Source organism: Equus quagga, chromosome 5, assembly GCF_021613505.1.
Source record: "Equus quagga isolate Etosha38 chromosome 5, UCLA_HA_Equagga_1.0, whole genome shotgun sequence".
NCBI lineage: Eukaryota > Metazoa > Chordata > Mammalia > Perissodactyla > Equidae > Equus > Equus quagga.
The window spans coordinates 29,065,282-29,092,243 of record NC_060271.1 but is presented as its reverse complement, the minus strand read 5'-3'; the positions used below and the strand labels follow the sequence as shown (position 1 = coordinate 29,092,243).

The window sequence follows — 26,962 nt, the reverse complement described above, 5'->3', positions numbered from 1 at the left end:
CCCGCCTCCGGCGGAGAAGGGCGGTGCGGCCAGGCCTTGCAAGCCCTTCTTCTGGGGCCCCCCGCAGGAACAGGAAGGAAAGCGGCCGAGATGCGCCCTAAGTGTCGCACGGCTTGGAGAAGTGGGTAGCTCGGTTGCATAAGGTGGAAGGAACTTGGTAGTTTGTAAAAGCGAGCTCTTGGCGGGAGCCGAAACCCAGAGCCTGCCGACTCGCACCACCCCCCTCATTTATTGCCTTAGTCGCGCGCCTCCCCCACTGCGCCCCCACCCCCTAGGCGCGCCGCCGTCTCGCGCGCCCTCCCCCCATACCCCCCTCCTCACTCCCTCCAGAGGAGGTGAGTTTAAACCCCGCCCACGTGACCCCAGCTGGGCCAATGAGCGGCGGCGGGAGGTGAAATCCGGTTCTAACCGGTCCGGGGCTCCCAGCGCTATAAAAACTTTATAAACCCCCCGGAGCCCGAGCAGTGTGAAGAAGAAGAGGCGAGAGCGACCCCCGGGCCGACTAAAGCCCGCGCGCCGCTGCATCCCCCGCGTCCAGCGCCAACGTCCCGCCGCCGTCGTCACCATGCCCAAGAGAAAGGTACGTGGCGCAAGGGCCCCGGGCGCTGGGCCGCCACTGCCGCCGCTGCCACCACCGCTGCTGCTGCCGCCGCCGCCGCCGCCGCTCCCCCGGCTTTGGAGCGCGAGGATCGGCGTCGGACTGGAGCAGGCGCAGCCGCTCGGCGCGGGTGCTCGAGGCGGTGTCAGGCGGCCCCGGGCTAACCCTGCGCGGTTCGGCTGCCCGCGGGCGCCAGAGGCCATATTGGAGGAGCGGCGGCCGCGGCGGGAGGAGCCATGTTGGCGGCTGTTTATCCCGCTCCCCTCGGGCTCGACGTGCCCGCCCCGCGCCCCCTCCCCCATCGCCATGCCCCCTCCCCTCCCCGCGGGCGGGCAATTCAAACCCGAAAGGGCGGGAAGGCGGCGCTCGGGGTTGGCGGGCGGGGGAACGCGCTGCCGCCAAAAAAACCGCCGCCGTGAGGGGGCGGGGCCGTGTCCCTCGGGGCGGGGCTTCGCCGTGTGGCTCCGCCTCCGCCCACGGCCCCCGCGCACGAGACTCGAGCGCCGGTGCGCGCCGCTGTCGCCCACGAGTTCCCCCGGCTGCGCGCGCCTCCGGTCCCCCGCCCTCGACGGCTGCCATGGCAACGGCGCTCGGGCCCCGCCTCCGGAGGGGTTTGTTTGCACCATCTGCAGCTGTTGCTTCTGCCTGGCGCGGGCTGCGCTGCTCGCTCCAGCTTAGCGCGCGCTTCCCGGGCCGCTCGGCGGAAGACACCCGGCCTCCCTGCGCGCTGTGGGCCGCACCGGCGGTGGCGCTCACACAAACGAGCTCTCCCGCAGCTTTCTAAGCACTTGGGGTATTTGCATAGGAGCTGGGGGGTGCTAAGAACTGACGATTTGTATGTCCTAGAAAAGTTGTGTGCCAGACTTCCCCTTCAGTTTTTTCCCTTATAACTTCTTAATTTGGGGGGGTTAAGCTTAGGGAATCATTAAGAATTGCCTCAGAAGCTGCAACTTTCTTAGTTTTTGTTTGTTTTTAATAGGCTGAAGGGGATGCTAAAGGAGATAAAGCCAAGGTGAAGGACGAAGTAAGTCTTATTTATTCTCTCTTCTTTGGAGTCTTACAAAGGCTTGGGCTCCTTTGGTGGTAATTAACCATAGCTCTCGTCCTGAATTTGCCTAAGTAGTCTCTTTACTTCTTATGTCTAGAACAAATTGACACCAACATTTCTGGTTTTTTTCCTCAAGTGGTTCAGCTGTCCTATTTCTAACTTTTTCCCCTTTTTTCTTTAATAGCCACAGAGAAGATCTGCAAGGTTATCTGCTGTAAGTGTCTGCTTTTAAATTTTAATATTTGTCCTTGAGACTAAAAAGCCTTGAAAAATAATCCTCTTTGCTTCCCATGAGTTATGATCAGTGGCTGGTTTTGAATGATCTACTCCATTGTGGACTCTCACCCATTTGAGACTTACTGGTTCTGATGTTCTGGTGGCTGTAGCCACAGTGGGACACTTCAGGATGTTACTTGAGTGGGTTTCTGAAGATAGGAAATTCTAATGGAAAGCTAGCCACAAAACCTTTACAGAATAGGAACTTCCATGTCAGTGGTACTGGGGTTGGGTTTGGGTTTTCTTTGGTCCATCATACTAATGTTCTCTTTCTCTCTCTCCCCGGAATAAAAGAAACCTGCTCCTCCAAAGCCAGAGCCCAAGCCTAAAAAGGCCCCTGCAAAGGTGAGCAGGACTAGGAGACAGACTTGCTTCTAGGAGTTACATAAGGCTGAGCAGTTTCCCCTGTTGCTGACAGGAGACCTGCTACATGATGACTTCATCTGTTGGTACAAAGTCGAGATATGACAAAGTTACTAGGACTAGGCCTTAAAATAACATTGGAATTGGTCATTTTTACAGTATGAATACTGTTGTTTATCTTAATTTAGCACAATGGTGACTCCATTAATGGGTATTCTACATTGTTTCGATAGCTTGCGTTATTCTTGAGATTTGTCATGGTTTCTTAATGAAAAACTCTATCAACAATTCACAGAAAACTGCACTTGGATATTAAACCCCCTAAGTGTTTAAGCTGTTTTACTCTTAGTACTTACAGTCACATAACAATTTTTACATACTGAAGACCACAGCAAAGTATAGATAATTTGGTCTGGTTTTGGTTCATTTTTTTAAATAAACGGAGAGGATTTAAAGTTTGTGTATGTGTGTTTTATCCTCCATAAACAATCCTCTCTTGTGTAGAACTTTGCAGACCATACCCTGGTAATATGAAATGAGGAGAAACAGCTTTCTTTTTTCTCCCCCCTTTCAGAAGGGAGAGAAGGTACCCAAAGGGAAAAAGGGGAAGGCTGACGCTGGCAAGGATGGGAATAACCCTGCCGAAAATGGAGATGCCAAAACAGACCAGGTACAGCTGCTGGCGCGCTTTTAAGTCTGCTCATTTAATCAGTCACTCATCGCAAAGGCTTTCACTGCCTTTTTCCTGCGTCTGCATCATGCCAAGTGTGTGTTTCAGTCCGGAGTTTGCTTGTGGCTTTTCTGTTAACTTTAATCCTGGATTCCTGAAGTCTGCCATCTGATAAAAAGGGCACCGTGGGCGAGATCCTTGTCCTGTCATTAGGTGTCACACTTGTGCTACACCATAGAGTTTTCGAGCTGGGAGTGACCTCAGATCTTCTATGCTGGTGTGTCCCCTTCCCTAATTTTACAATACGGTCCAGAGGGGAAGTGACTTAATGCAGTAACCTACAAAGTCAGTCTCCAAACAAGTGCGGAGTCTTAATGTCAAAGTACCTAAAACCTGAACTTGACCTGGGAACAAAGTAATGCTGTAGATGGAAAATGAATGAAGGTAGTTTCAAAATTCATACGTTGTATTAATCTGTCTATTTTTCTTTTAGGCACAGAAAGCTGAAGGTGCTGGAGATGCCAAGTGAAGTGTGTGCATTTTTGATAACTGTGTACTTCTGGTGACTGTACAGTTTGAAATACTATTTTTTATCAAGTTTTATAAAAATGCAGAATTTTGTTTTACTTTTTTTTTAAGCTATGTTGTTAGCACACAGAACACTTCATTGTTGTTTTTCGGGGAAGGGCATATGTCACTAATAGAATGTCTCCGAAGCTGGATTGACATGGGGAAAAAAACATCTTTCCCTTCTAGTTTTGAGAGACCTTCCTCTTGGTTCCCAGGAGGAGAGATCTCTTGATGTTGACACACATGCGCCACCTTGGCACAAACGCCTGGTGGTGTGGAAAAACTAAAATTTGTTTTTATGTCTTCACCCTCTCCGCCTTCAGCATAGACCTGACTCCCTTAAACCCAGAGACCTCTTGAGACCTGACCCCCAAAAATTGGTTACTAGTATGTCAGGCAATCTGGACTTGCCAGTGTCACCATTGAGATGGCATCCCTCAAAAGAGCAGCAGTTCCCTTATTTAGATTGTGGATCTTCAGATTGATAGTTCTGCCATTTTCATTTCATTTCCTGAAAGTCAGGGTCGGCTTGTGAAAAGTTGTTAAACAACATGCTAAATGTGAAACGTCAACCCTCACTCTAAACTTGCCCTGTTGAGAGCATCACATGAAGACTTCGTTGGGTTTTATAGTGGCTTTCTGATTTTGGTAGTCCATTGAAGAAGGGAGTTTGAAAGTTGTTGTATACTGTTACCGATTGTCTGCCCATGTCCTGCCTGAAATACCATGATTGTTTATGAAAAGTATCTTTAATAAAGCTGGATACAGTTTGGCTTGGAATGCTGCCTCTAATCTTTTCCCAGGAGTTGGGGAGCCTAGTTTCTCCAAGTCTCTTGGGACAGGATGCATTCTGGTGTGAGTTGTAGAAGTCCCACGTACAGTCAATCTTTGGTTTATAGTCAGTCTGTAGAACACAGTGCTAGGTGGAGTTAGGAAAGATCCCAGGAGTAAGTAGAACAGTGGTGAGAGGCTGGGAGCAGAGACGTAGTTTCTGTGCTTGTTATGTAGCATTACCTGAAGTATACATTTAAATGCAGATTTTTGGTAGATCTGAGATTTTGGCCTGGTAGCTGACAGCAAAAGAGCCTCTTTACTTCATTCATATGTAAAACCTCTAAAATTGGCGTATTAATAGATCCAACAGTAGTAGTCTTGTGTCAGGAGAAAGTGCTTCTGTCTATAACAGCCGGCGATAAGATCTATTAGATGGCACTCTGCTCTTAAGCAGACCTGCACATCTGTGAATTGATTAAATTCTTGTCCTTGCTGGTGAACTGCTCTGGGTCCAAAAACAAAGCCGTTAATGGGGACTCTTCTGGTTGCTTTAGTTTGGAGACCCTGGTGAAATAGCAAGAAGTTATGTTAGGAAATAGAACTTGTAATAAATTGATGCTCACAATTTGAATTTGCTTTTGCAGGTCACCTTTGTTTGAGGGGAATAAAGTAAATTGGAGACTACAAAAAAGATACCTTTCATTGGTTTGTTTATCCCCTTAGTCCAAATGGTAGAGCTATCATATCAGTTAAGCTCTTCCTTGATAGATATTTTTGTGTATTATCTTTGGTCTTCAGTTTGGGTACAATTGTGTAATCCAAGTGTTAACACCTGTTTTCTGGCTGAGGAAATGGGCTCAGATGAAGAAACTTGTTCAGGGTTATGTGTACATCTAAAGCACAGTTATGTGTACATCCAGTGACTCGAAAGTCAGGATTCAAACTCCTCATCAGAAATACCTTCTGACTTGGACTCCTATTTGAGGGCACCTTTTGGATAAGGTAAAAATTGTCTACCTAGGTAGTTTCCAGCCATTTGCTGTCATAATTGCTGAAATAGTTCTAGGTTGTAGAGTTTTAATTTTTACTCAGGTGTCATCTTCCAGCAGTGGAAACCATTACAGCCCTGAGGGCTAGGGGTACGGCAGCTTGGTATTTGTGGAGAAGTTGCATAATTTGAGAAAGCCACAGTTGGGGTTGCTTTATCAGTATTTGTCTGAGTTCACATTCAGTAAAATGTGTCGAGCCACAAGACTGCTAGGAGCTTGGCCACGTGCTGGTACTTAATCTTTGGGTCAATCCCTTGTAGGTGTTACTCCCGTTTTATAGTTAGGAAACAGACTCGGATATGAAGTGACTGGCTGAGGTTGAACTCAGTAGTAACTCTTCCTGTTACCTGGAAATTAGGATGAGTAAGGTGAACTTGAACTTTTTTTTTTCTTCCTGGAAAATGTTTACTGATTTGACTGGTTGTGGACCATGAAAGTGCCTGGGCTTAAAAACCAAGAAACCAGACATCAAAACATGATAAGGACATTTGAGACAGCCGTTACAGCATGCCCAGTGTCAGCCGTAACCTAAACATAGTAAGATAATAGAAAAGTGGGTTCCCTTCCCCTTGGCCCTGTCTCCAAGCTCATTCTGCTAACCAATCTCAGGAAGAGTTAACCAGTGACCCACATTAGGATGCTTTGGGCTCTAAGTAAAAAAAAAAAAATCAAATGGCTTGAACGGCAGGAGAGTTTATCTCCCTAAGACAAATCCTGAGGTCTGGTGATTCTGAGGACCCAGGTAGTGCTTTCCAACTTTGCTCTGCTGCCCTCTGTGTTATCCAGCTGCCTCACTTCCAAGTCAGCTGCTGCAGGCCTCCCTCAGCTTGAGACACCCATGTCCAGAGGCTGAAGACCTATTTCTTCATTTTTTTCTCCTTAAGAATAATTAGTTCCCAGAAGCACCTCAGCAGCCTGAGTTACTTTGGGCAGAACTGGATCACCTGCCCACTCCTAAACCAATCATGGCAAGAGGGATGGAGCCACTGGGTCTGTTTAGGATTCAGCCAGAATTATTGGAATTAAGTAGGGGAGGGATAGATGATGGAAGAGGGAAAGGACTTAGTTAGTTGACAACCTTAATGCTACGCTCATCCTGTGGTTTCTCCAGGCCTCGCCTCACCTGGCTTTACTGTAGCATTTGACACCACTGAGCACAAGCCCCCCACCATTTTTTAAATTGAGATAAAATTCACCACTTGAAAGTATACAGTTCAGTGGTTTTTAGTATATTCGCAAGGTTGTGCAACAATTACCACTAATTCCAGAATATTTTTATCACTCCAAAAATACTTAGCGGTCACTCCCTATTCCTCCTTCTTCCAGCCCTAGGCAACAACTAATCTACTTTCTGTCTCTATAGGTTGGCCTGTTCTGGACATTCCATCTAAATGGAGTCATAATGTGTAGTCTTGTGTCTGGTTTCTTTCACTTAGCATAATGTTGTCAAGGTTCATCCATGTTGTAGCATGTACTTCATTCCTTTTATTGGCAAATATTCATTGTATGGATATATCACATTTTATTCCTTTGTCAGTTGATGGACATTTTGGTTGTTTCCACTGTTTGGCTATTACTATGAGTATTGTATACAAGTTTTTATATGGATGTACGTTTTCATTTCTTTTGGGCATATAATGGAATTGCTGGTCATATGGTATGTCTATGTTAAACTTTGAGGAACTGCCAGATCGTTTTTCCACAGTGGCTACACCGTTTCGCATTACCACCAGCAATGTCTGAGGGTTCCACATTTCTCCATATCCTCGTCAACACACATATTCCCTTTTATCTTTTTTTAATTAGAAGCATCCTAGTGGGTATGAAGTGATATTTCATTGTATTGATTTGCATTTCCCTAATGACTAGGATGTTGAGCATCTTTTCATATGCTTATTGGCCATTTGTGGTTTTTTGGTTTTTTTTGAAAAATGTCTATTCAAATCCTTTGTTCATTTTTTAACTGGGTTATTTATCTCTATTTTTGAGGTGGAGTTCTCTATATATTTTGGATACCAGATCCTCATCAGATACGTGATTTGCAAGTATTTTTTCCCATTTGAGTTTTCTTCACATCCCTGAGTGTCTTGACCAGTTTTTAATTTTGATGAAGTCCAGTTTCTTTCATTTTAGCTTGCTTGTGCTTTAGTGTCATATCTAAATCCATTGCCTAGTCCAAGGTCATAAAGATTTACACCTATGTCTTCTAAGAGTTTTAAATAATTTTAGCTCTTAAATTTAGGTCTTTGAACGTAATTTTGAGTTAATTTTTGTATATGGTGTGAGGTAGGAGGCCAAGCATTCCTTCCTCCTAAAAACTGTTCTAGACCCTTTTGTGGGCCTTCCAGTTTCTAAGATGTTTGTCTAGTTCTTTGCTCTATGACCACTCCTCAAACCCCTTTCTCTACAGTTCGTCCCTGGACATCCAGTGACTCTCATTTTCATCTCTCATCCACATCTCTCGAGTTCAATATTTCCACCTGCTGTACAATTGCACTCAGATGTAACACAAGCACCAAAAGTCAACATGACCAAAATGGGACTCATCTTGTTCACAAACCCACCTCTCCTGCTTTTCCTAGATCTGATAAAAGACCACCACCCATTCCATCCCTCAAGCAATTTTAAATACAGAAAATTTCAAATATGTGCAAAAGTAGAAGAATATAACGAACCCTGTCACATAGCCTCAGCAATTAGCACCTTGTGGCCAATCTTGTTTCATTTATACCACTGTCTACTTCTCCCCCTTACCATAGCCTGACACCATAGCATTCATCTATAAATATTTCAATATATATTTTTAAAGGTGTGGACTTATTTTAGAACCATCACAATACCATTGTACCAAAAAATTAACATTAATTCCTTAATGTTATGAAATACTTTAAGTTGCATGTGTTATTTTTAGGTAATTTATTTGTTTGAATGAGAATCCAGACAGGTCTACCTACGTATTGCAGTTGGTTGGCATATTTCCTGGGATGTCTTTGAGCCTATAGGCTCCTCACTGTTTCCCAGTCTGGATTTTGCTGTTATCTCTATGGTGTTATTTAACAGGTTTCTCTATCCTTTGTATTTACTGTTAATTAGGAATAGATCTAGAGGTATGACTGGATTCACATCGAGTGGCAAGAAAACCTCATAGATAGTGTTGTATGCTTTCCTCAGGGGAGACATCCTGTCTGGTTGTCTGTGTTTATGTGTTACAGTCACTGAAATTCAATGCCTAGATCCATTAATTCATCAAGGGTTGCAAAATGGTGATATTCTAGTTCTGCCATTCCTTCTTCATATAATACCTGAAATACCACGATAAAGAGATACTTTCAGTCATCTCCTATTTAGTTACCCAGAGTTATAGTTTATACAGAAAAAGAGGATAATTGCGCGAATCTCTTGCCAGTTTTCAAATTAGTGAGTTGGTTTTACTAGCATCCTCCACAAGTGACCACTGAGTTGTTTTTTAGTGTTTTTAGTGTTTTTAGTGTCATGATCACTGAATTAAACATTATGGTTTTCAGTTCATTGCAGTTATTAAACTTAATAATGCTCAAGTTGTCCTTATTTTTGCCCAGTTGGGGGCCTCTTGTTGGCTCCTGAGTCCTTTTGATATGACCCTTTTGGTGGTAATATTTGGTAACCTTGCTATCTAGTATGATAGAATTTACCACATTTAGCTTGTATGTTTCCTGCTCCAAACCTGGAGTTGGCTATTTCTAGGGGGAAAAAACAGAAATCCTGGTTCTTTCTAGTGGTGAATGGCATTGCAAAGCCAAAATCGGGGCTCTAGAATGCCCGCTGCTACTGCATTGTCATTATTATAGGCCTTTTTGGTGCACAGAGCTAGGACATGTTTTGTTTTTAAGATAAAACATCTTTTTTAAGGTAAAACACATTGATACTTTCCATTCGAATTCAAGACTTCAGAGATTTTTCTTAACTACATCTGTATATTTTTCTCAACACTGAGAATCCCAGTGCTCATTTGTACCCTGAATTATAAAATTAGAATATCACAATTACTCAATTGTTTTATTGTATTACACAACAGTATCAGAAGAACAAAGGCGTTTAAGGTTGTGTTTGCAGTTCTTTTTGTTGGTGGTGTATTTCCTACAAGGCATATACAGTCAACTTACTGTGTTTTAAACTTACATAGTCTAATTTCTCTCTGTGTAGCTTCCTACTAACTGGATACACATTTACATTAACCTGGGTTATGTATTTTCCCATTTTTAAGAATTTCTTTTAGTTTAATTTTAATTATGTAAAATATTTATATAGTTCTAAGTCTAATCTACAAAACAAGATATATTCAAAGAAGTCTTGTTTCTATTCCTATGTCCTCTGCCTTACTCCCACCCTTCCTATTTAGTGACCCTTTTTATTTGATTTAATCTTTCTCCCCTTTTCTTATATAAAGATAGCATCCTATAGGGCCAGCCCCAATGGCCTAGTGGTTAAGTTCACCGCAGTCTGCTTTGGTGGCCCGGGTTCAGTTCTTAGGTGTGGACGTACCCTGCTCATTAGCAGCCATGCTGTGCTGGCGGCCCACATACTAAAAACTAGGGGAATATTGGCACAGGTGTTAGCTCAGAACGAATATTCCTCAGCAAAAATAAAAAACATAATTTCTCCACCTTGCTTATTGATGTAATAATTCTGGAGATATGTTCTAGAGATTCCTCAGTCCTTTTACAACAGCATAAAATGATAAATGTTTGGTCTCAATTCCATCATATTGTTTCATGTTATATTTACATGTATTCCAAGTCTTTTTATATAGTCTTATATAGTGTATATTTTTTCTCTTTTAGTTTTTTTTAGCTGTTTGTTTTTGGTATTTAGAAAGGTGTGTGTTTTCATTTAATGGTTAACTTTGTATTAATGCCTTTATATAATCTTATCTCCTCCAACTTCCCTGAGACTTCCAGTTCATTGACCCTACCTCTTTTTCACCTTTCCCCACCAGTCACCTGCTCTCTTCACTTCCCTTCCATCTCAGCCTAGATTCCATTGTCCAGCACTAAAACCACACTCAGCTCCCTTTCCTCTTTCCATCACACTCACTGGGCAGTTAGCTGGCACCTGCACCCACTGGCATGCTGACCTGACTCACTTTGTAGTTATGACCACATTTCAAATGGGCCCTCAACACTGCCAAACTCTCCTGTTGAATTTCCCTCAAATATTCACCTTTCCTCTCTTGGATAACGTATTTCACACCTTCACCTCATCTCCCGTCTCCAGCACCCTCTTTGATGAATTCCCCTCAAACTTCATAGTCATGGAAGATGCAGTCAGAAAGGAGGTACCTCATCTTCCCATCACCTCCTCTACTACTTATGTGCAGTGTTGTGTGCACATGCCCCACAGTCCCCCTGTACTATTTTGGGGGAGCCGCTCTCTAAGTCCAAACCTTCAACTTGTGATCCAGACCTACCCCTCTCAGCTTCTCTAAGACTAAACCTGTGCAGGTGTCCCCTTTCTCTCGTCTTAGCCATTTCTTCTCTGCTGGATCATTCTTGCCTGCACACACACTATGCCTTAAAAGCATCTGCCCTTGCCCTCTTGAGCCACCACCCCACTTTTCTGCTCCGCTTTACAGCAAAACTCCTTGAAGATGTGTTCTCCATCACCACTTTCTCTACCCCCATTCTCTCCTCCACCCACTCCAGTAAGGAGACTTTTGCTCCCACCACCTGTTACGTCATGCCAGAGTCAAAATCTCTGCTTCATCTTCCTTTTTGTCTCAACCTCTTTTCTTAGGTGTCCACAGCTGGTATTCTGACTTGAAATATCATCTTTATGACAGTGACTCAAATTTTTATCTCCAGACGGAGCCTCTCCCCTCAGCTCCATCTTAGACCACTTAATAGACTTCACCAATCTAACATGGGCAAGAAATTTATTCATTTTTGTAATAAAGTAATTTCCCCAGAAGCTGTCCCCATTTAAATAAATGGTACCATCATCCACCAAAACGTTCATTTCTCCCTCTCCCTCATGGTCCATAATCAGTTCATCAGTAAATCCTGTTGGCCCAAGTTTTAAAATCTGTTGTGGACCCACTCAGTTCCACCGTCTGCAGTATACACCTGCGTGGACACAAACCCTGTAAGTTCCCTGTGGGTCCTCAACTGCCTCTTCAGCCCTCTCAGGGGAACCCCACCTGCACATCATCCCTCCACTTGCAGAGTTGGATGAAACCCACTCCTACGGCAGGAGCTCAGGCTTCCTGGCAGCCTAGTAGATGGTTGATTCAGTCCAGAACTATGGAGACATTAGCTCCCACATTATTAGAGGTAAATGTTGAAAAACAGGAAACAGGAGGTGGAAGGGCAGGGAACCGGGCTGATAACTACCTCCTTCCTCTCTAAGGTTCCTCCTTTTTGTGCCAAGTAAATACACCTGCCGAGTGACCTACTGTGTCTCTGCAGCCCGTTGGGAAGTGGTAGCCAGTACATAATGCATCACATCTCATTGCTTTGTGTCTTTCCTTGCCCTCATCACCCTAGGCTTGCATATCCCAAGTAAAGTGTGAGCACCTTAATCCTTTCCTCAGCCTCCTCAAGGACTAAAGTTAACACCAAGGTAAGACACAACCTCAATCCAGGCCACCATTAATTCTTTTTGGGGCCAGTGCCTCAGCATACCTTTGAACTTGTTAGCAATGCACCTCTTGAGTCCTGCCCCAAACCCAGAGTCAGACTCTTGAGAAGGGGCCCAGGACTCTGTGGTTTTAAGAGCTGTTCAGGTGATTCTTCTGCCCGCTAAAGGTTGAGAATGATTTTCTTGAGGGAAAAAGAGTTTCTAGAGAAGACTTGTTGCTGTTTCCCCCTTTACTTCCTGCTTGAGTAGTGTTGTATGAGGATGTGAAGCTGGAGCTGCAGCAACCACATTGTGACCATAAGGCCAAATGTTGCCAAAACACAGGATGGCAGAGCAGAAAGAAAGAGCCTGAGATAGCACTGAGCTGCCAAGCCAATTTTACAGTTACCAAACTCCAGATGCTTCTGCGAGAATGAAATGCCTTTATTGTTTTTGTCAGGTAATTTGTTACTGGCAGCTGAAAACAGTCCTGATTCAATAGATTGTTTTGTTTTATGCTGCTAACTTGAGAAGCGGGAATTAATTTCTCCATTTTACAGATGAAGACACTGGGTCTTGGAGAAGTTGAGGCCTTTCCAGGTTACACATGCTATAGTGGCATAGCCAGGAGTCCAACCCACACCATCTGGCTCCAGAGCCACCCCATGAACCTTGACTGTTCTGCTCAGATAGAATCATGGCTCAGATAGCATTTCCTATGTGACTGAATGAGTTGGGCTTGAAAATGTGAAACTCTCAGAGCCTGGCCTCTGCTCTGGACTGGAAGGTTGGAGCATTATTGACTGACCACAGCAGAAATATCCCCTTCATTTTCCTGCAAAAGTGCAGGGGGTAGAGAATGTTTCTCTCAGTTATTCAAAAGCTGTGTCATTCTTCAGGGCCACGGGTAGAACTCAACAGGAGGGACTGGCCTTAAATTGTCCTCTAAGAAGTCTGGGTCAGACACGTGAAACATAATCACTTTTAAAACAAGAATGAACCCCAAGGGTCACCTGCTGCTCTTGTGATGCAGACAGGAACTACCAACAACTGCATCCCTACTGAGTGCTCACTGTAAGCCTGATCCTCCAAAATGCTTCACTTGCATTATGTAATTCTCTCAACAACCTAGTAACAACATTGTTCCATTTTACAGATGGGAGAATTGAGGCATCAGAAGGGTTAAATACTTGCCCAGAATCATATAGTTGGCAAGCGACTAAACTTGACTTGAACTTGGGTGGTCTGAGCCTGAAGGCTGCACTAGAAACCTTCACATTTTCTGAGTCCCCTGGGCCACGCTGAGGGCAGAGTGGAGATCAGAATGCACATCTGCGTCCACACCTGTCTGACCCCCATGATATGCCCCAGACCTTAAAGCCGGCACCTGCCTCCCCACCACCCACCGTTTTCTACCACTGAACCTCTGGAAGTGTCCAGCTTCCCTGCTGGGGCCACTGCCCCAGAACAGGGTCTCCAGCAACTCCCTCTTTCTGCTGCTACCAGAGAGAACACTGGCCCTTAGGACCCAATCTCTCACTGCCCACGTTTAATAGAAAAAAATGCCATCCCCTCTCACCACCTTCACCAGGGCTGGAGAGTTTAGCTGAGAAAAGACTAGTTCTTGGAATGTTTTTATTCTTACTAAGATCACTCTGTGCCAAGTGTACAACATACATTATCTCATTTAACCCTCGGAACATTTTTACAAAAAACACTGAAGCCCAGAATGGTTAAGAAACTTGCTCACCGTAATTTGACCAAACTCCTGACTTCTATGCCATGAGAAGGCAGTGTCCTCAGTGCCACAGGTGGGGCTCCCGTTTTCCCAGAACAGCCCCCAAATTGAGCCCAGGTATTCCCAAGGCCTGCAGCAGGTCCTAGCCAAAGCAAGGGCCCCATTTCCCACCAGGGTACTCCAGGCACAGGGGCCAAGACTCCTCACAGCCCCTGGGCCCTAAAGCAACGTTTTTTGGCTACTCTGAACTTTGACTACTCAGGCTGGGACAAAATGGTGAGGGCCTGTTGGGGCCTGCACTTCAGATGACCAGCCCAGAGGCCAGACATTTCCCTAGAGTTTGAGCAGTGACGAGACAGCAGTCACTGCTGGGCAGTGAGTTAATAATTTTTGTTTTTCTGGTGGGGAAGATTAGTCCTGAGCTAACATGTGTTGCCAATCTTCCTCTTTTTGGTGAGGAAGATTGTCCCTGAGCTAACTTCTGTGCCCAACTTCCTCTATTTTGTATGTGGGATGCCTCCACAGCGTGGCTTGATGAGCACTGTGAACCGTGTGTAGCTCTGCGCCTGGGATCCGAACCTGTGAACCCTGGGCCACCAAAGCAGAACACACAAACTTAACCACTATGCCACGAGGCCAGCCCCAGACTTTTGTTTCTTATTCCTAGATACCTGCTGGTACATTCTAAATTTCCCACACTAGCCGTGTTTTCTTTTCCTTCTAAACATAAAAGTATTACCCACTCACTATAAAAATATTTTTTGAAACAATTCAAGCAATACAGAGCCACTGTGAAAATCCCCTCCCCTCTCCAAACCCACTAATGCTCCCAGGGGCAGCTGCCACCGTGTTGGTGTGGACCCTTCCAGGCTTTTTCTGGGCATTTACAAACGGGTCCAGCTATCTTCTGAGGCCCCTTTTGACTCTCAGATGTTGAGATGGGCTCAAACCTCCACCTCCATGAACCATGGGAAGTCGAGTTGCCTCCAGATTTCTTTGGATCCCAAGAAAAGCGTGGGGGAAAAAAGGGGGACACTTCTGTGTCCAGTCTCCTCAGTCTCCAGGCCTTGGCTCTGCCCCTGCCGTCTCTCTTCTCTGACCCAGATGAGACGCTCAGCCCCTTTCTGGATTCTACCCTAAAACTCATGCACGCAGTCGAGCACACTGGGTTTGGGGATTCCTGAGGTATTCACATTGTACCCCGCATAGCAAACAATTTAAGTGTCAGCTCTGTGATAGGTCCAAAGTCCTTTCAACCATCCCCTGTCAACGAGAGCTTCTCTCTGGCCCTTTGCCCCATGCATTTCACCATCTTGTCCCTCACCCATCCTCCCCTGACTTGGGAAATTCAAATTCTCCTCCCTCCTTTACCCAGCTCCCCAGCTCTCCCATCAGACTCCTCGTGGAGCTGGCACAAAGGCCTTCCATTGCCCTGGGCCACCCTTCTTAGCAGCCATCTGTGGTCATCCCTGTCATTGGTTCCTGCTGCTCTCATGGAGTGGGACTGGGGCTCCCACAGGCGAGGCAGCCTCTGCTTACATCTGGGTTACATATTGAACATACATAAACAGTTGGGGGCGGGGTTTTCCCTTGTTTGCACAAGAAGTCAGGCTGTACACAGTGCTCGGTGCCGTGCTTGTTTCACTCACCCTAAAGTGCAGACGTCTTCCAGATCTCCGGTGATAACAGCTGAACTTGGCTGAGAACTTAACTCGTGCCAGGCCCTTTATGTCAGTGCTGTCCCAATCACACGTGGCTCCTGAGTCTTGAAACGTGGCTGGTGTACTGAGGAAATAATTTTAATTTGATTTAATTTTAATCAAATTTAAAAATAAAAGTATTTGTTAAATACAACTTTTTTCATAGGACTATGTTTTACTTTAACCATTACATTGCTTAAGATGTTGTAGCACTGAAATGTGCTATATGTGTAAAATACACACCAGATTTTGAAGACTTAATAGGAGAAAAAGAATGGAAAATAATCTCATTAATAATGTTATCTTTATTGTCGTAATGATATTTTGGATATATTACATTAAAATATATATATTATTAAAGTTAATTTCACTTTTTAAACTTCTTTAAGATAGCTACTAGAAATGTTACAATTATAAATGTGGTTTGCATTCCATTTCTATTGGACAGTGCAGCTTTAGATGCATTACCTCATTATTCCACAAATTTGTTCAACAAATATTTACTGAAGAGCTTATATGTGCCAGGCACTGGGCTGGGCACCGGGGATACAGCAGTGAACAGAACAGACCACAACCCCTGCCCTTACAGAGTGTCCATTCCAGGTGAATAGTTTTTAACAACTTTACCAGGTAGATACTATTGTTATCCCATCTTATAGATGAGGAAACTGAGGCACAGAAAAGTTAAATAATTTCCCCACAGTCACAGAACTAATGAAGGGTTGAACTGGGATTTGAATTCAAGCATTCTGAGTCCATCAAGGTTAAGGTCATAACCGCTATGCAATCACAGCTATCCAGTATTGTACAGTATTCATATATTATAATTATCCAACCAGCCCTCTACTGTTGGATGCTCTATGGTAACCGAACAATAAATGTTATGAGAACAAGTAAACTGTGGTTGAGAGTGAATGTAAGATGTTGAAAGGAGACAAACTTCAGGTCTGAGGTCATAAGCAGGGCCAGAGGTAGGACAATGAGGGACATGTTCAGAAGCTGGGAGGGCCGGCCTGGTGGCATAGTGGTTAAGTTTGTACACTCTACTTTGGCAGCCCTGGATTCACAGGTTTGGATCATGGGCGTGGACCCAGCACTACTTGACAAGCCATGCTGTGGTAGCATCCCGCATAAAAAATAGGGGAAGATTGGCACAGATGTTAGCTCAGAGCCAATCTTCCTCACACGAAAAAAAGAAGCAGCTGGGGAATGGGGCCTGGCTGGAAAGTGTTGAAGAGATCATAAATCGGGGATGGGGAGGGCAGCAGCACCTTGTTGGGGGCGCCTAGCAGGCTGAGGACTAATTGTGGGACAAGACAGAAGGACTGGAGAGGAGGCTGCATTTAAGGGGCAGCCCAGGGTAGGGCCAGGTACCAAGGAGCAATTCTCAAAAGCTGCCCTTCCTGAGCCAGTCCCTGTGCTAACAAACTTTTACATGCATCTAGTCAGTCAGTTGGTCACTCAACAAATATGTACTGGGTGCCTACTAGGCACCAACCTCAAGGCAACAACCTTGCAAAAGCCCTTAGAAGAGGTTTTATTCCACCTGTTTTACAGCTGAATAACACGGGGCTCAGGGAGGTGAAGTGATGTAGCCAAAGCCACCCAGTAAACTGGTGGCAGAGCTGAATTCAAACCCAGAGCCGCCTGCTTCCAGAGCCGGTGATCCAGTTTCCTTATCAGCCGGGGCCTGCATTCTGTGCCCAGACTCCCCACCTCTGGCCAGCCCCAGGGTCCTCTGGGATTGGAGTGGAGGCGGGTCAGTCTCTAGCTCTTGAGCTGCAGTTGCAGGCTGGGCTCCAGGCCAGCACAGGAGATGGGGTAGAGGAATGAGCCTCATTCCAGGAGAGAAGGGGTTTTGCATACCTTTGACCCGGAAAAAGAGCATTCTGGGTCTCCTAGCGAAGGAAACGTTCCCATCCTGCCCACAGATGGGTCAAGAACATGCTAGGGAGGCAGCTAGTGCAGTGGGAAGATGCCAGTTCAGGGTCTAGGTAGGCCCAGGTTCTAATCCTGGTTCTGTCGCTAATTATGTGACCTTGAGCAAATGACCTCTCATCTCTGAGGCCTGGCTTCTTTATCTATAAAATGGAGATACTAGAAAATTATACTTCCTCCTGTCTTCTGTCCCCAGGCTAGAGAAGAGAGGAATCCCCACTCCCTGGTGCCCACCACTGACCAGAATCAGAGAAACAGTGGTCTCTGACTGAGCAGAGGGCCTTCAGGAGAGGAAAAAACACCACCACCACTTATATAGAGGTGCCGGCCTGGTGGTGCAGCGGTTAAGTGCACATGTTCCGCTTCGGCAGCCTGGGGTTCACCAGTTTGGATCCCGGGTGTGGACAGGGCACCGCTTGGCAAGCCATGCTGTTGTAGGCATCCCACATATAAAGTGGAGGATGACGGGCACGGATGTTAGCTCAGGGCCAGTCTTCCTCAGCAAAAAGAGGAGGATTGGCAGCAGTTAGCTCAGGGCTAATCTTCCTCAAAAACAAACACTTATATAGAGCTTTTTATGCACATAATTTAATCCCCATAATAACCCTATAAGGTAAGTACTATTAACGTCCCATTTTGCAGAAGGGAAAACTGAGGCATAGGAATCAATAGAGCTGACTTGAACCTGAGCACTCTGGCTCCTAAGTCTGTGCTTCTAACCACTGTGCTGTATTGTCCCTCAAGCTCCTACCTCTCCTGTTCAGTACGATATGAAACCCCCCAGGGCACCCAGAAAAGAGCTTTGGCTAGGAGGAACAGCCTTGATCCCCCAGGCTCCCCGCCTGCTGGCTTAGCTCTTGGGGTACAGTGAGGAGAGTGGGCTTCAGAGTTGGCCAACTCGGATTTAACTCCCTGATCGGCTCTCTGATTGTGGGCAGTCATTTCATCTCTGTGAGCCTCAGTTTTCCCATCTTTAAAATGTGGGGAATTTGACCAAATGCAAGGGAGTAAGAGAAAGGTTTGTAAAAGTGCCCAGCACAAAGAATCCGAGAGGACTTCCTAGGGGAGCTGAAGTGAGGGAAGGAGTTTCCTGGGTGGAAGACAAGGGCAGGCTCAGTTGTGGGAGAGGCTGCAGGAAGGCTGGGAGTGAGGTGAGGAATGGGGCCAGGACACAGCCTGGTCTCGTGGCCTGGAAGGCAGGCTGGGGTGCGCAGTGGTGAGGTGGCAGCATGGGGTGAGGTCAAACCCAGGCAGTAAACAGGGCCTAGCAGAGGAGGAAGTGAGCCTGAGATGCATGTCATGCCCTGTCTTTGACCCTGGGCCCCCCTCACAGGTCCCTGTCCATCCTTCAAGATCCTGGACACTGATCAGTGTATCTAACACCTGATGCCCCTGCGTCTGCCTGTGGTCCCACTACTCAACCACTCAACCAAGCTCAGAACCTTGGAGGCCTTTGAATCATCCCCTCTTTTTGGCCAGGTCCCTCTCAGCTTTCAAAGTCCATCTCTAGGGCATTCTCCTCCAGGAAGCCTTCCCTGATGCCCTCACCAGGTGTGCTCTGCCCATAGCAGAGTCCGTAGTTTATCTCACCAAGCTTGGAGTCACCGACACGCACATGCACCTGAGTCTGCAGAGCTTGGGGCAGGCCCAGGACCCAGAACCAGGCAAAGGCTGGTTTCATTGAACTGAAGCCCACCAGCACTGAGAAGTTTCACTTCCTCTCTCAGGACCTCTGCCCCTTGCCTGTGCTCAGGCTATGCCCTCTCCCTCCCAGGTCACGTCATGCCTCCTCCATGGTCTCTCTTTCGACCTCTTCTCTGTCCCACCATCTCTGCAAGATGACACCTACTTTCATTTGGTTCCTTCAACAATGATTGGTACAGCAAATGACTATAGCTAGCAATACTGTATCATATGTTTGAAAGTTGCGAAGAGAATAAATGGTAAAAGTTCTCATCAGAAGAAAAAATATTGTAACTATGTGCAGTGATGGATAAACTTATTGTGGTGATCATTTTGCAGTATATACAAATATTGAATCATTATGTTGTACACTTAAAACTAATACAATGTTATACGTCAATTATATCTCAACAAAATATTTAAAAATTTTTTTAACATATTGAGCTCCCTTCTGTATGCTAGGGCTGGTCCTGGGTGCTTGGGATCCAATGGCAAGCAAAACAGGCAGGTTCGCTCCCTCGTGAAGCTCGCACTCTCTGGGGGAAGCTGACATTAAATACAGAATCCCACTGACAGCTGCACAACTGCAAACTGAGTAAGAGTTCTGCAGAAAAAGCACATGATGTAAGAATCAGACTGTGGCCTCCTGAGGCCGGGAGAGGAGTGTGGAGTGGCCAAGTGAAGGGGTGGGGCTGGGGAGAGGGCGGGTCAGGCAGATGGACTTGCTGGAGCTGCCGGAGTGGAAAGACTGTGATGGAAGACAGGTTGGAAGGTGAAGGGGCATGGTGATGCAGGCCCTGCATGCAGGTCAAGACCTGCTCTCACTGGGTCACCCCTGCTCCCAGACCTTCTGTAGCTCCCTTTGGCCACACACTCCACAGCCCTTAGTTGGCTTTGGAGGTCTATATAGTAGGAGAAACCTGCAGGTCGTCCTCATCTCCTCCCTTCCTCACCCACCATTCCATTCACAAACTTTCTATCAAGTGTCTCCGGTAACCAGGGACATTAGTAAGTTCTGGGTATACACACAGCAGGGAACAAAACAGACGCGGTGCCTCCCCTCTAGGAGGTTATAGTCTGTCTACGTGCTATATGGCTTCTTCCAGCTGTACAGCCATCACCTTTCCAATCCACCCCACATTCGCCTTGGTCTCCACAGTGGCTTCCTCACCGTCTCCAACCCCGTGTTCCTGCACAGTCTCTTCTCCACACAGCAGTGAGGTGCATATTTTAAAGACACAAATCTGTATTTCTTAAGTCTGAGTCGTCCTGCCTGTTGTTCTTGTCTTGGCCCCATATTTGTCTCCTCTGTAGCTCTCACAGTTTGTAGCCATTAATCTGTTTACTGGTTTAGGCAAAAATGGAAGCACTGAAAATTATGGCAGATTGAACATACACATCTAATTTCACTCCCTCCCAAAACTCCACTAAAACTCCAGTAAAGAGATTTTGTTTAAGGCACAAACTCACTAAGACAAGGAGAATGAGAGAGGAGACAAGAGTATAGCATTTGGAAGCTGAAAAGACAGATGGTCGGGTGGTAACTACACAGCAAACCCAAGAAAACCACAGCCAAAGCTGGATGTGGGGAAGGGGAACCAACCCGGTTTAGATCACAGACTCCCCCAAAAGGTCCAGGTGCCTGTTTAACCAGGGGGTGGAGGAGGCATGGAATAAGGAGAAGAGGTTGGAAATTGTTTCAAGATCAGAATTGTTAGATTGCTGGGTCCCTTCCCTGGTCAAGGAAGAAGACTAGAGGTTTATTTTCTGGAGAGGATAAGACAGGATCACTGCCATGGGAAAGCGCAGGCAGCGGAGGGCAGGGGCGTCCTCCCCAAATCAGGGATGACGTGACCATATACACTGACTGCCGAGACACACACCAGCCCTTTGCCCCCCAGAAAGCTGGCAGCCATGGTTTTACTCTCTAAGCAAAGGGATCAGAAAGTTTCCTCAAAGGAAAACAAAGAGAAAAAGAGATGGAAAAGAGGAGAGAAAAATAAAAAAACAAAATTAGAGGACTTGTCCAGGACACTCAACATCTGAATAATAGAAATGACAGAAAGAGCATAAAAAACAGGAAGTGTCATCACTTAAAAATTGAAGAAAATTCCCAGAACTGAAGGACATACATTTCCACATTGAAAGGTGTCCTTAAGTGCTCAGTGCCTTGGATGAAGATAGACCCATACCAAAGGCACCATTGTGAAATGTCAGAACCCAGGGGACAAAGAGAAGATCCTACAGCTTCCCAAGTAGAGACGAGATTTCATAAAAAGCACCAGGAATCAGAATGCCCTCCAACTTCTCAATAACAACACTAAGAATGATAATAATCCCCAACTAGAATTCCATATAATAATAAGAGCAAAACTCCTATAGCACTCACTATGTGCCAGGCACTGTTCTAAGAGGTTTTCATATATTCTGTACCAGCCAAATTATTAAGGGTGAAGGTGGAATGAAGGTATTTGCAGACATGCAAGGTCTCAGAAATGTCACCTCCCACACCCTCTTTCCCAAGAAACTACTGGAGTAGGTGCTCCACCAAAAGGATGGAGTAAAGAAAGAAGCAATCTGGGGCCAGGCGGTGGCGCAGTGGTTAAGTGCGCACATTCCACTTTGGAACGGCCTGGGGTTCACCGGTTCGGATCCCAGGTGTGGACATGGCACCGCTTGACAAGCCATGCTGTGGTAGGCATCCCACATATAAAGTAGAGGAAGATGTGCACAGATGTTAGCTCAGGGCCAGTCTCCCCCAGCCAAAAGAGGAGGCTTGGCAGCCGATGTTAGGGCTAATGTTCCTCAAAAAAAAAGGAAAGAAGCAATCCCAGGGAAACCCAACATAGGAGCGAGGTGAGGGGAATGCCTAGGATGACTGTGAGGAAGATCCCAGAATCAGAGGCGGGCTTACCAAGAAGCTCCAAAAGCTTCAGTTTCCTGCCCTTCCTCGGGCCCTGTGAGTGTTGGGAGTTGTAGAGGGTTCTAGGTGGGCAGGAGAAGCCAGCAGAAAGCATTTCTGCGAGGTTGCCTAATGAGATCTCAGAAGAAAGTCTTGAGTCTCGAAAGGATCTGAAGCTCCAGGAATTTATTGATTTTGTTTATCAATTTAAGTAAATTATACCTAATTTTGTATTCTTTTTTTTTTAAGGGCCCCCAGATTGTATAAATTTTAAACGCTACAAAATCTGGATCTTTCCCTGCCCAGAATGATAACTGCTCACCAGGTGTAAAGGGCAGACACTCCAGACTGAAGCAGAAGGAAGACTCTAAGAGAAGTGTCTTCGAGCAGATGGTATTGACAGAGTGTAGCTGGTGGGCATGGGGATGTGCCTCCAGAGCTCCCTTCCAGGAAGAGCTTGACACCCAGCTTCAGGAAGTTTGGACAGCAGACCACCTCCAGCTCTCAGCTCCTTCAGCATCTGCCTCAGTTGCAGAGAGCTGTCTGGCCCAAGATCAGCTGCTTCCCTGGGGTATAAAGGCCTGGCCTTCTCAGCCAGGCTCAGGACTCTCTGATGGACAGCACTTGCTTCAGAGCTCCCTGCCAGGCTGGTGGAGGCTTCGCCAGGCCTCACTGCATTTTGACTTCTCTCTCTGCCGGATCCTGCTTCCACCCACTTCCCTTCACATGTGTCGATCCCTAATAAACACCTCTGTCTCCACGTCCGCCCCCAGAGACAGCAACCTGAGACACCTGATTTGTACGAACATCCTGAGAAGCCATTTAGATAACTGGTGGAGAATGGAATACATAAGCACTAAGCAAGTGGCAAAACAGGACAGTTATTAACTCTTGGGAAAACAAAAAGTTGTACAGGAAAGGAAAAGGAATCATAGCTTACAGATAATAATGTAAACAATGACTATGGGACTAACCAAAATTATGCTGGCAGTTTGGGGAGGTGGGGGGTCATGTATATGGTGGGGCAGGTGATGGAGAAAGAGAGTGAAAACTTTATCTTCCAGAGTAGAAAATCAAGAGAGAGTGCTTAAAACTGAAACACCAAAAAGTGACAAGACAAGCATGTTGGTTGGAGATAAATAGAAAAACATAGTCAGCTAAAGAGTTGAAAATAGGTGTCTCTGGGAAAGTGGAAGCCGGGGAAGAGGGTGGCGGACTGCCTCTTGTTTTCAAAGATTTTATTTTTTATTTTTCCTTCTTCTCCCCAAGTTCCCCCAGTACATAGCTGCGTATTTTAGTTGTGGGTCCTTCTAGTTGTGGCATGTGGGATGCCGTCTCAGCATGGCCTGACGAGGGGCGCCATGTCTGCACCCAGGATCCGAACTGGCGAAACCCTGGGCCGCCAAAGCAGAGCGCGTGAACTTAACCACTCGGCCACAGGGCCAGTCCCATGCCTCCTGGTTTCATAGAAAACCTTACTCCTTGTTATTTTTTTAAACCATGTGCGTGAACAAGTATACCTCGTTTTATTGCACTTCACAGATACTGCATTTTTCACAAGACCCTCCACCAGCAAAAAGATTGTGTCTCGCTGAATGCTCAGATGATGGTTAGCATTTTTTAGCAATAAAGTATTTTTTAATTATGTACACTTTTTTAGACATAATGCTATTGCACATTTAATGGACTACAGTATAATGTAAACATAACTTTTTTTTTTGAAAGATTAGCCCTGAGCTAACATCTGCTGCCAATTCTCCTCTTTTTGCTGAGGAAGACTGGCCCTGAGCTAACATCTGTGCCCATCTTCCTCCACTTTATATGTGGGATGCCTGCCACAGCATGGCTTGACAAGCAGTGCATATGTCTGCACCCGGGGTCCAAACCAGCAAACTCCGGGCCACTGAAGCAGAACATGTGAACTTAACTGCTGTGCCACCAGGCCAGTCCTAAACATAACTTTTATATGCACTGGGACACCAAAAATTTCCTGTGTTTTGCTTTATTGCAATATTCGCTTTATTGCAGTGGTCTAGAACTGAACCCACAATATCTCCAAGGTATGCTGTGAAACTTTTCTTTGAAAAAGACGAGTATAAGCTTCCTGATGGCAGGGACCATGAGTCTCATCACTGTAAAACCCCCAGTGCTCTACAAGTAGTAGGTGCTCCAAAAATATTTGTTACCGAGTAACTGAATAGAAGTCATCCCCCTCCTTGAAACTCTAAATGGCTCCCCACCGGGCACAGCATCAAGATGACAGGGCTTGTGCTGCCTCCAGGGACCACAGGCAGGATGCAGCCTCCGCACACTCCTCTTCCTGACTCTTCCTCAGGCCTCTTTGAGGAGCTCGAATGCACTGTGACTTCCTGCCTCAGGAACTCTGCACATGCTGTTCCTTCTACCTAAAAACTCTTCACCACCATCACCTCGTTCTCTCCCATAAATTGGTTAGATTTCAGCTCAAATGTCACTTCCTCCAGGGGATCCAGTCTCCCATCTCCCTCTCTTCACTAGCCTGATAGGGTCATGGTGGGCCTATTCCAGGATCCCAAAGGACCTCGTAGGCCATATTAAGGCATTTTCTCTTTATCCAGAAGAGAATGGGAAGCCACCAAAGTGTTGCCAGCCAGGAAAGACGAGATCAAATATGCTGGTAGGTCTGGGGCTCAGAGAGAATTATGAAAAGCAGCAAGCCCCTTACTTGGGACATAGACAACCCTTGATCAACAAACAGGGGCCTCATCCTACCTCCCCACGGCACCTCCAGTAATTCCCTAAGGCAGTGTTTTCCAGAATGGGGCATGACTACCACTGAGGGCTATAGGGATGATTTTAGTGGTCCACGACCAGATATTTTTTAGTTATAGATCTATTTCGATTAGTATTCAAAAATAACCTTGCATATTAAACTCATGATTTCATGGCTATTATTGCTTAGGACAAACTTCAGGAGGTTAATACTCAATGGATTGACTAAAATTCGGGACCTCTTGCTCACGCCAAAATCAGCAAGTACCCTGAAAATCCCTCTGCATCTTTCTGTGTACAACTCTCCAGCCTGGAATGCCCTTCCCATCCCCTGCTTTGGGGATTTTACACATCTTCAGTCTCAGTTGTATTCTCCCCTCAGGAATGTGGCAGGAGATTGGCATAGTGTTTAAAAATCAAGGCTTATCATGGGGCCGGCCCCGTGGCCGAGTGGTTGAGTTCGCGTGCTCCACTTTGGCAGCCCAGGGTTTCACTGGTTCGAATCCTGGGCGCGAGCATGGCACCACTCATCAGGCCATGCTGAGGTGGCATCCCACATGCCACAACTAGAAGGACCCACAACTAAAAATACACAACTATGTACTGGGGGGCTTTGGGGAGAAAAAGGAAATATAAAATCTTTTTAAAAAAAAATCAAGGCTTATCAAATGGAAGTTTGGACTTCGGATAATAATAATGTCAATGTACGTTCATTAATTGTAACAAATGTATGTCCCTGGTGTGGGAAGCTGATAGTGGGGGAGGCTGTGAGTGTGGGGGCAGCCGGTATAGGAAACTCTCTGCACCTTCCACTCAATTTTGCTGTGAACTTAAAACTGCTCTAAAAAATGAAGTCTATCGCACCAGATGTGGCCTAGTGGTTAAGTTCTGAGAGCTCAGCTTTGGTGCCCAGTTCAATTCTGGGCATGGACCTACACCATTTGTCAGAAGCCATGTTGTGGTAACAACTCACATACAAAATTGAGGAAGATCGGCAACAGATGTTAGCTCAGGGCAATCTTTCTTAGAAAAAAATAATAAAGTCTATTAAAAAAAATAAAGCCAAAGCTTAGACATTTAATCCTTAGCTAGCTATACAACTTTGAACAAGTTACTTAACCTCTCTGAAGCTCAATTTTTCTCATCTGTTAGAATGACAGTGCCTCCCCTTAGGGGATTGTGGTGAGAATGTGATCTGGACATGCATATAAAAGTACTCAGTGAGTGCCTAGCGTACAGGAAGGCCTCCTTAAATGTCATCTATTATTTTCATGAGAATGGAACGGCATGGATATGAGAGGGTTTGCCCTTATTTTAATTATTCATTTTTGTTTGCCTTTCACATAGTAGGTGCTTAGGAAAAGCTGGTTGGTTGTTGGAGGCCTGGCTGTTTTGAGAGGGATCATTCTCATTCATACACGTTACTCGTGAGCAGGGCGGGGGCAGATCCTGAGTGTCCACACCAGAGTCCCATGCGATCCTGAGCAGGGTCTACAGGCCAGAGAAAGGCCCGACGACCGATCCGCCGTCGCCATGGCAACTTCAACCTCATTCCTGGAACCCGGTTGGGGGTGGGGCCCAAGGTCTCGAAAGCCAGTCTCCGGGAGGGCGGCCCCACCGCGTGGTCGCCAGGGCCGGGTCCCCCAGTCCTGAGGAGTCTCTGGGCGCCAGGCAGGCGCTGCTCCCTCCGGCCACACGGTGGCAGCGCAGAGCCGAGCTCCGCGACCCACCTGGGAGGCAGCGCCTGGTCGGCAGGGCCTCCTGAGCCTCGCTCCCCACCCCTGGCAGGCCAGGTCACGGCATCCAGGCCGAGAGCTACTGGGCCTGAGCTCACCTCAATACATCCTGCTGGGCACTGGACTCCCCAGCTCACGTGACTCGCCCTCCACCCCGACAGCCGCTACTGGGGCCGCCCCGCCCCGCTGCCAGTCCCGCGCAGCGCACCTGGCGGGTACCGGGCCGGCCCCCGCTCACACTCGGGCTCCGGGCCCGCCGGGCACAGACCGGGCGTCTCGCCCGGCTCCCAAATGCGCCCGCCTCGGGGAAAGAAGGTGGGCGTGGGCTCGAGCTCGGGCCCTCTCCATCCTCGCCTTCCGCCTCCGGGCTTGCATCTTCTCTGAGCTTCTCGGAACACCGCGGCCCCCCTCCCTAACCCTGGGCACGCGGTACTCGCAGGTTGATAGGGCCAGAAATTGGGAAAAAGGGTCGCTTTGCAGCCCCCAAAGGCGGACTGACCTCGCGCAGGCACGTGCCAGGGCGGGGCCCACGGGCTCGGGTTCCCGCGGGCCGGGGAGGTAGGCGAGGCGCG

At 46.6% G+C, this 26,962-nt stretch overlaps 1 protein-coding gene and 1 long non-coding RNA gene across 2 annotated transcripts; one reads left to right on the top strand and one right to left on the bottom strand.

Annotated features, from left to right (window-relative positions):
* Positions 1–376: 376 nt before the first annotated feature.
* On the top strand, positions 377–4,297 carry HMGN2 (high mobility group nucleosomal binding domain 2). Its single transcript, XM_046660660.1, has 6 exons — positions 377–580; positions 1,578–1,622; positions 1,831–1,860; positions 2,217–2,267; positions 2,860–2,955; positions 3,449–4,297. Exons 1-6 carry the CDS (start codon positions 566–568, stop codon positions 3,482–3,484), a joined length of 273 nt encoding a protein of 90 aa, XP_046516616.1. The 5' UTR covers positions 377–565; the 3' UTR covers positions 3,485–4,297.
* LOC124239191 (uncharacterized) lies at positions 3,626–26,962 on the bottom strand. The gene is made up of 3 exons (XR_006888574.1): positions 26,890–26,962; positions 15,330–15,465; positions 3,626–4,863 (listed from the first exon to the last, which is right to left on the bottom strand). It is a non-coding gene; the product is annotated as an uncharacterized LOC124239191 (long non-coding RNA).

Coding starts and splice junctions, on each gene's coding strand:
- HMGN2 (XM_046660660.1), top strand. Junction 2,268..2,859: donor CTAAAAAGGCCCCTGCAAAG/GTGAGCAGGACT, acceptor CCCCCCTTTCAG/AAGGGAGAGAAGGTACCCAA. Junction 2,956..3,448: donor GAGATGCCAAAACAGACCAG/GTACAGCTGCTG, acceptor TTTTTCTTTTAG/GCACAGAAAGCTGAAGGTGC.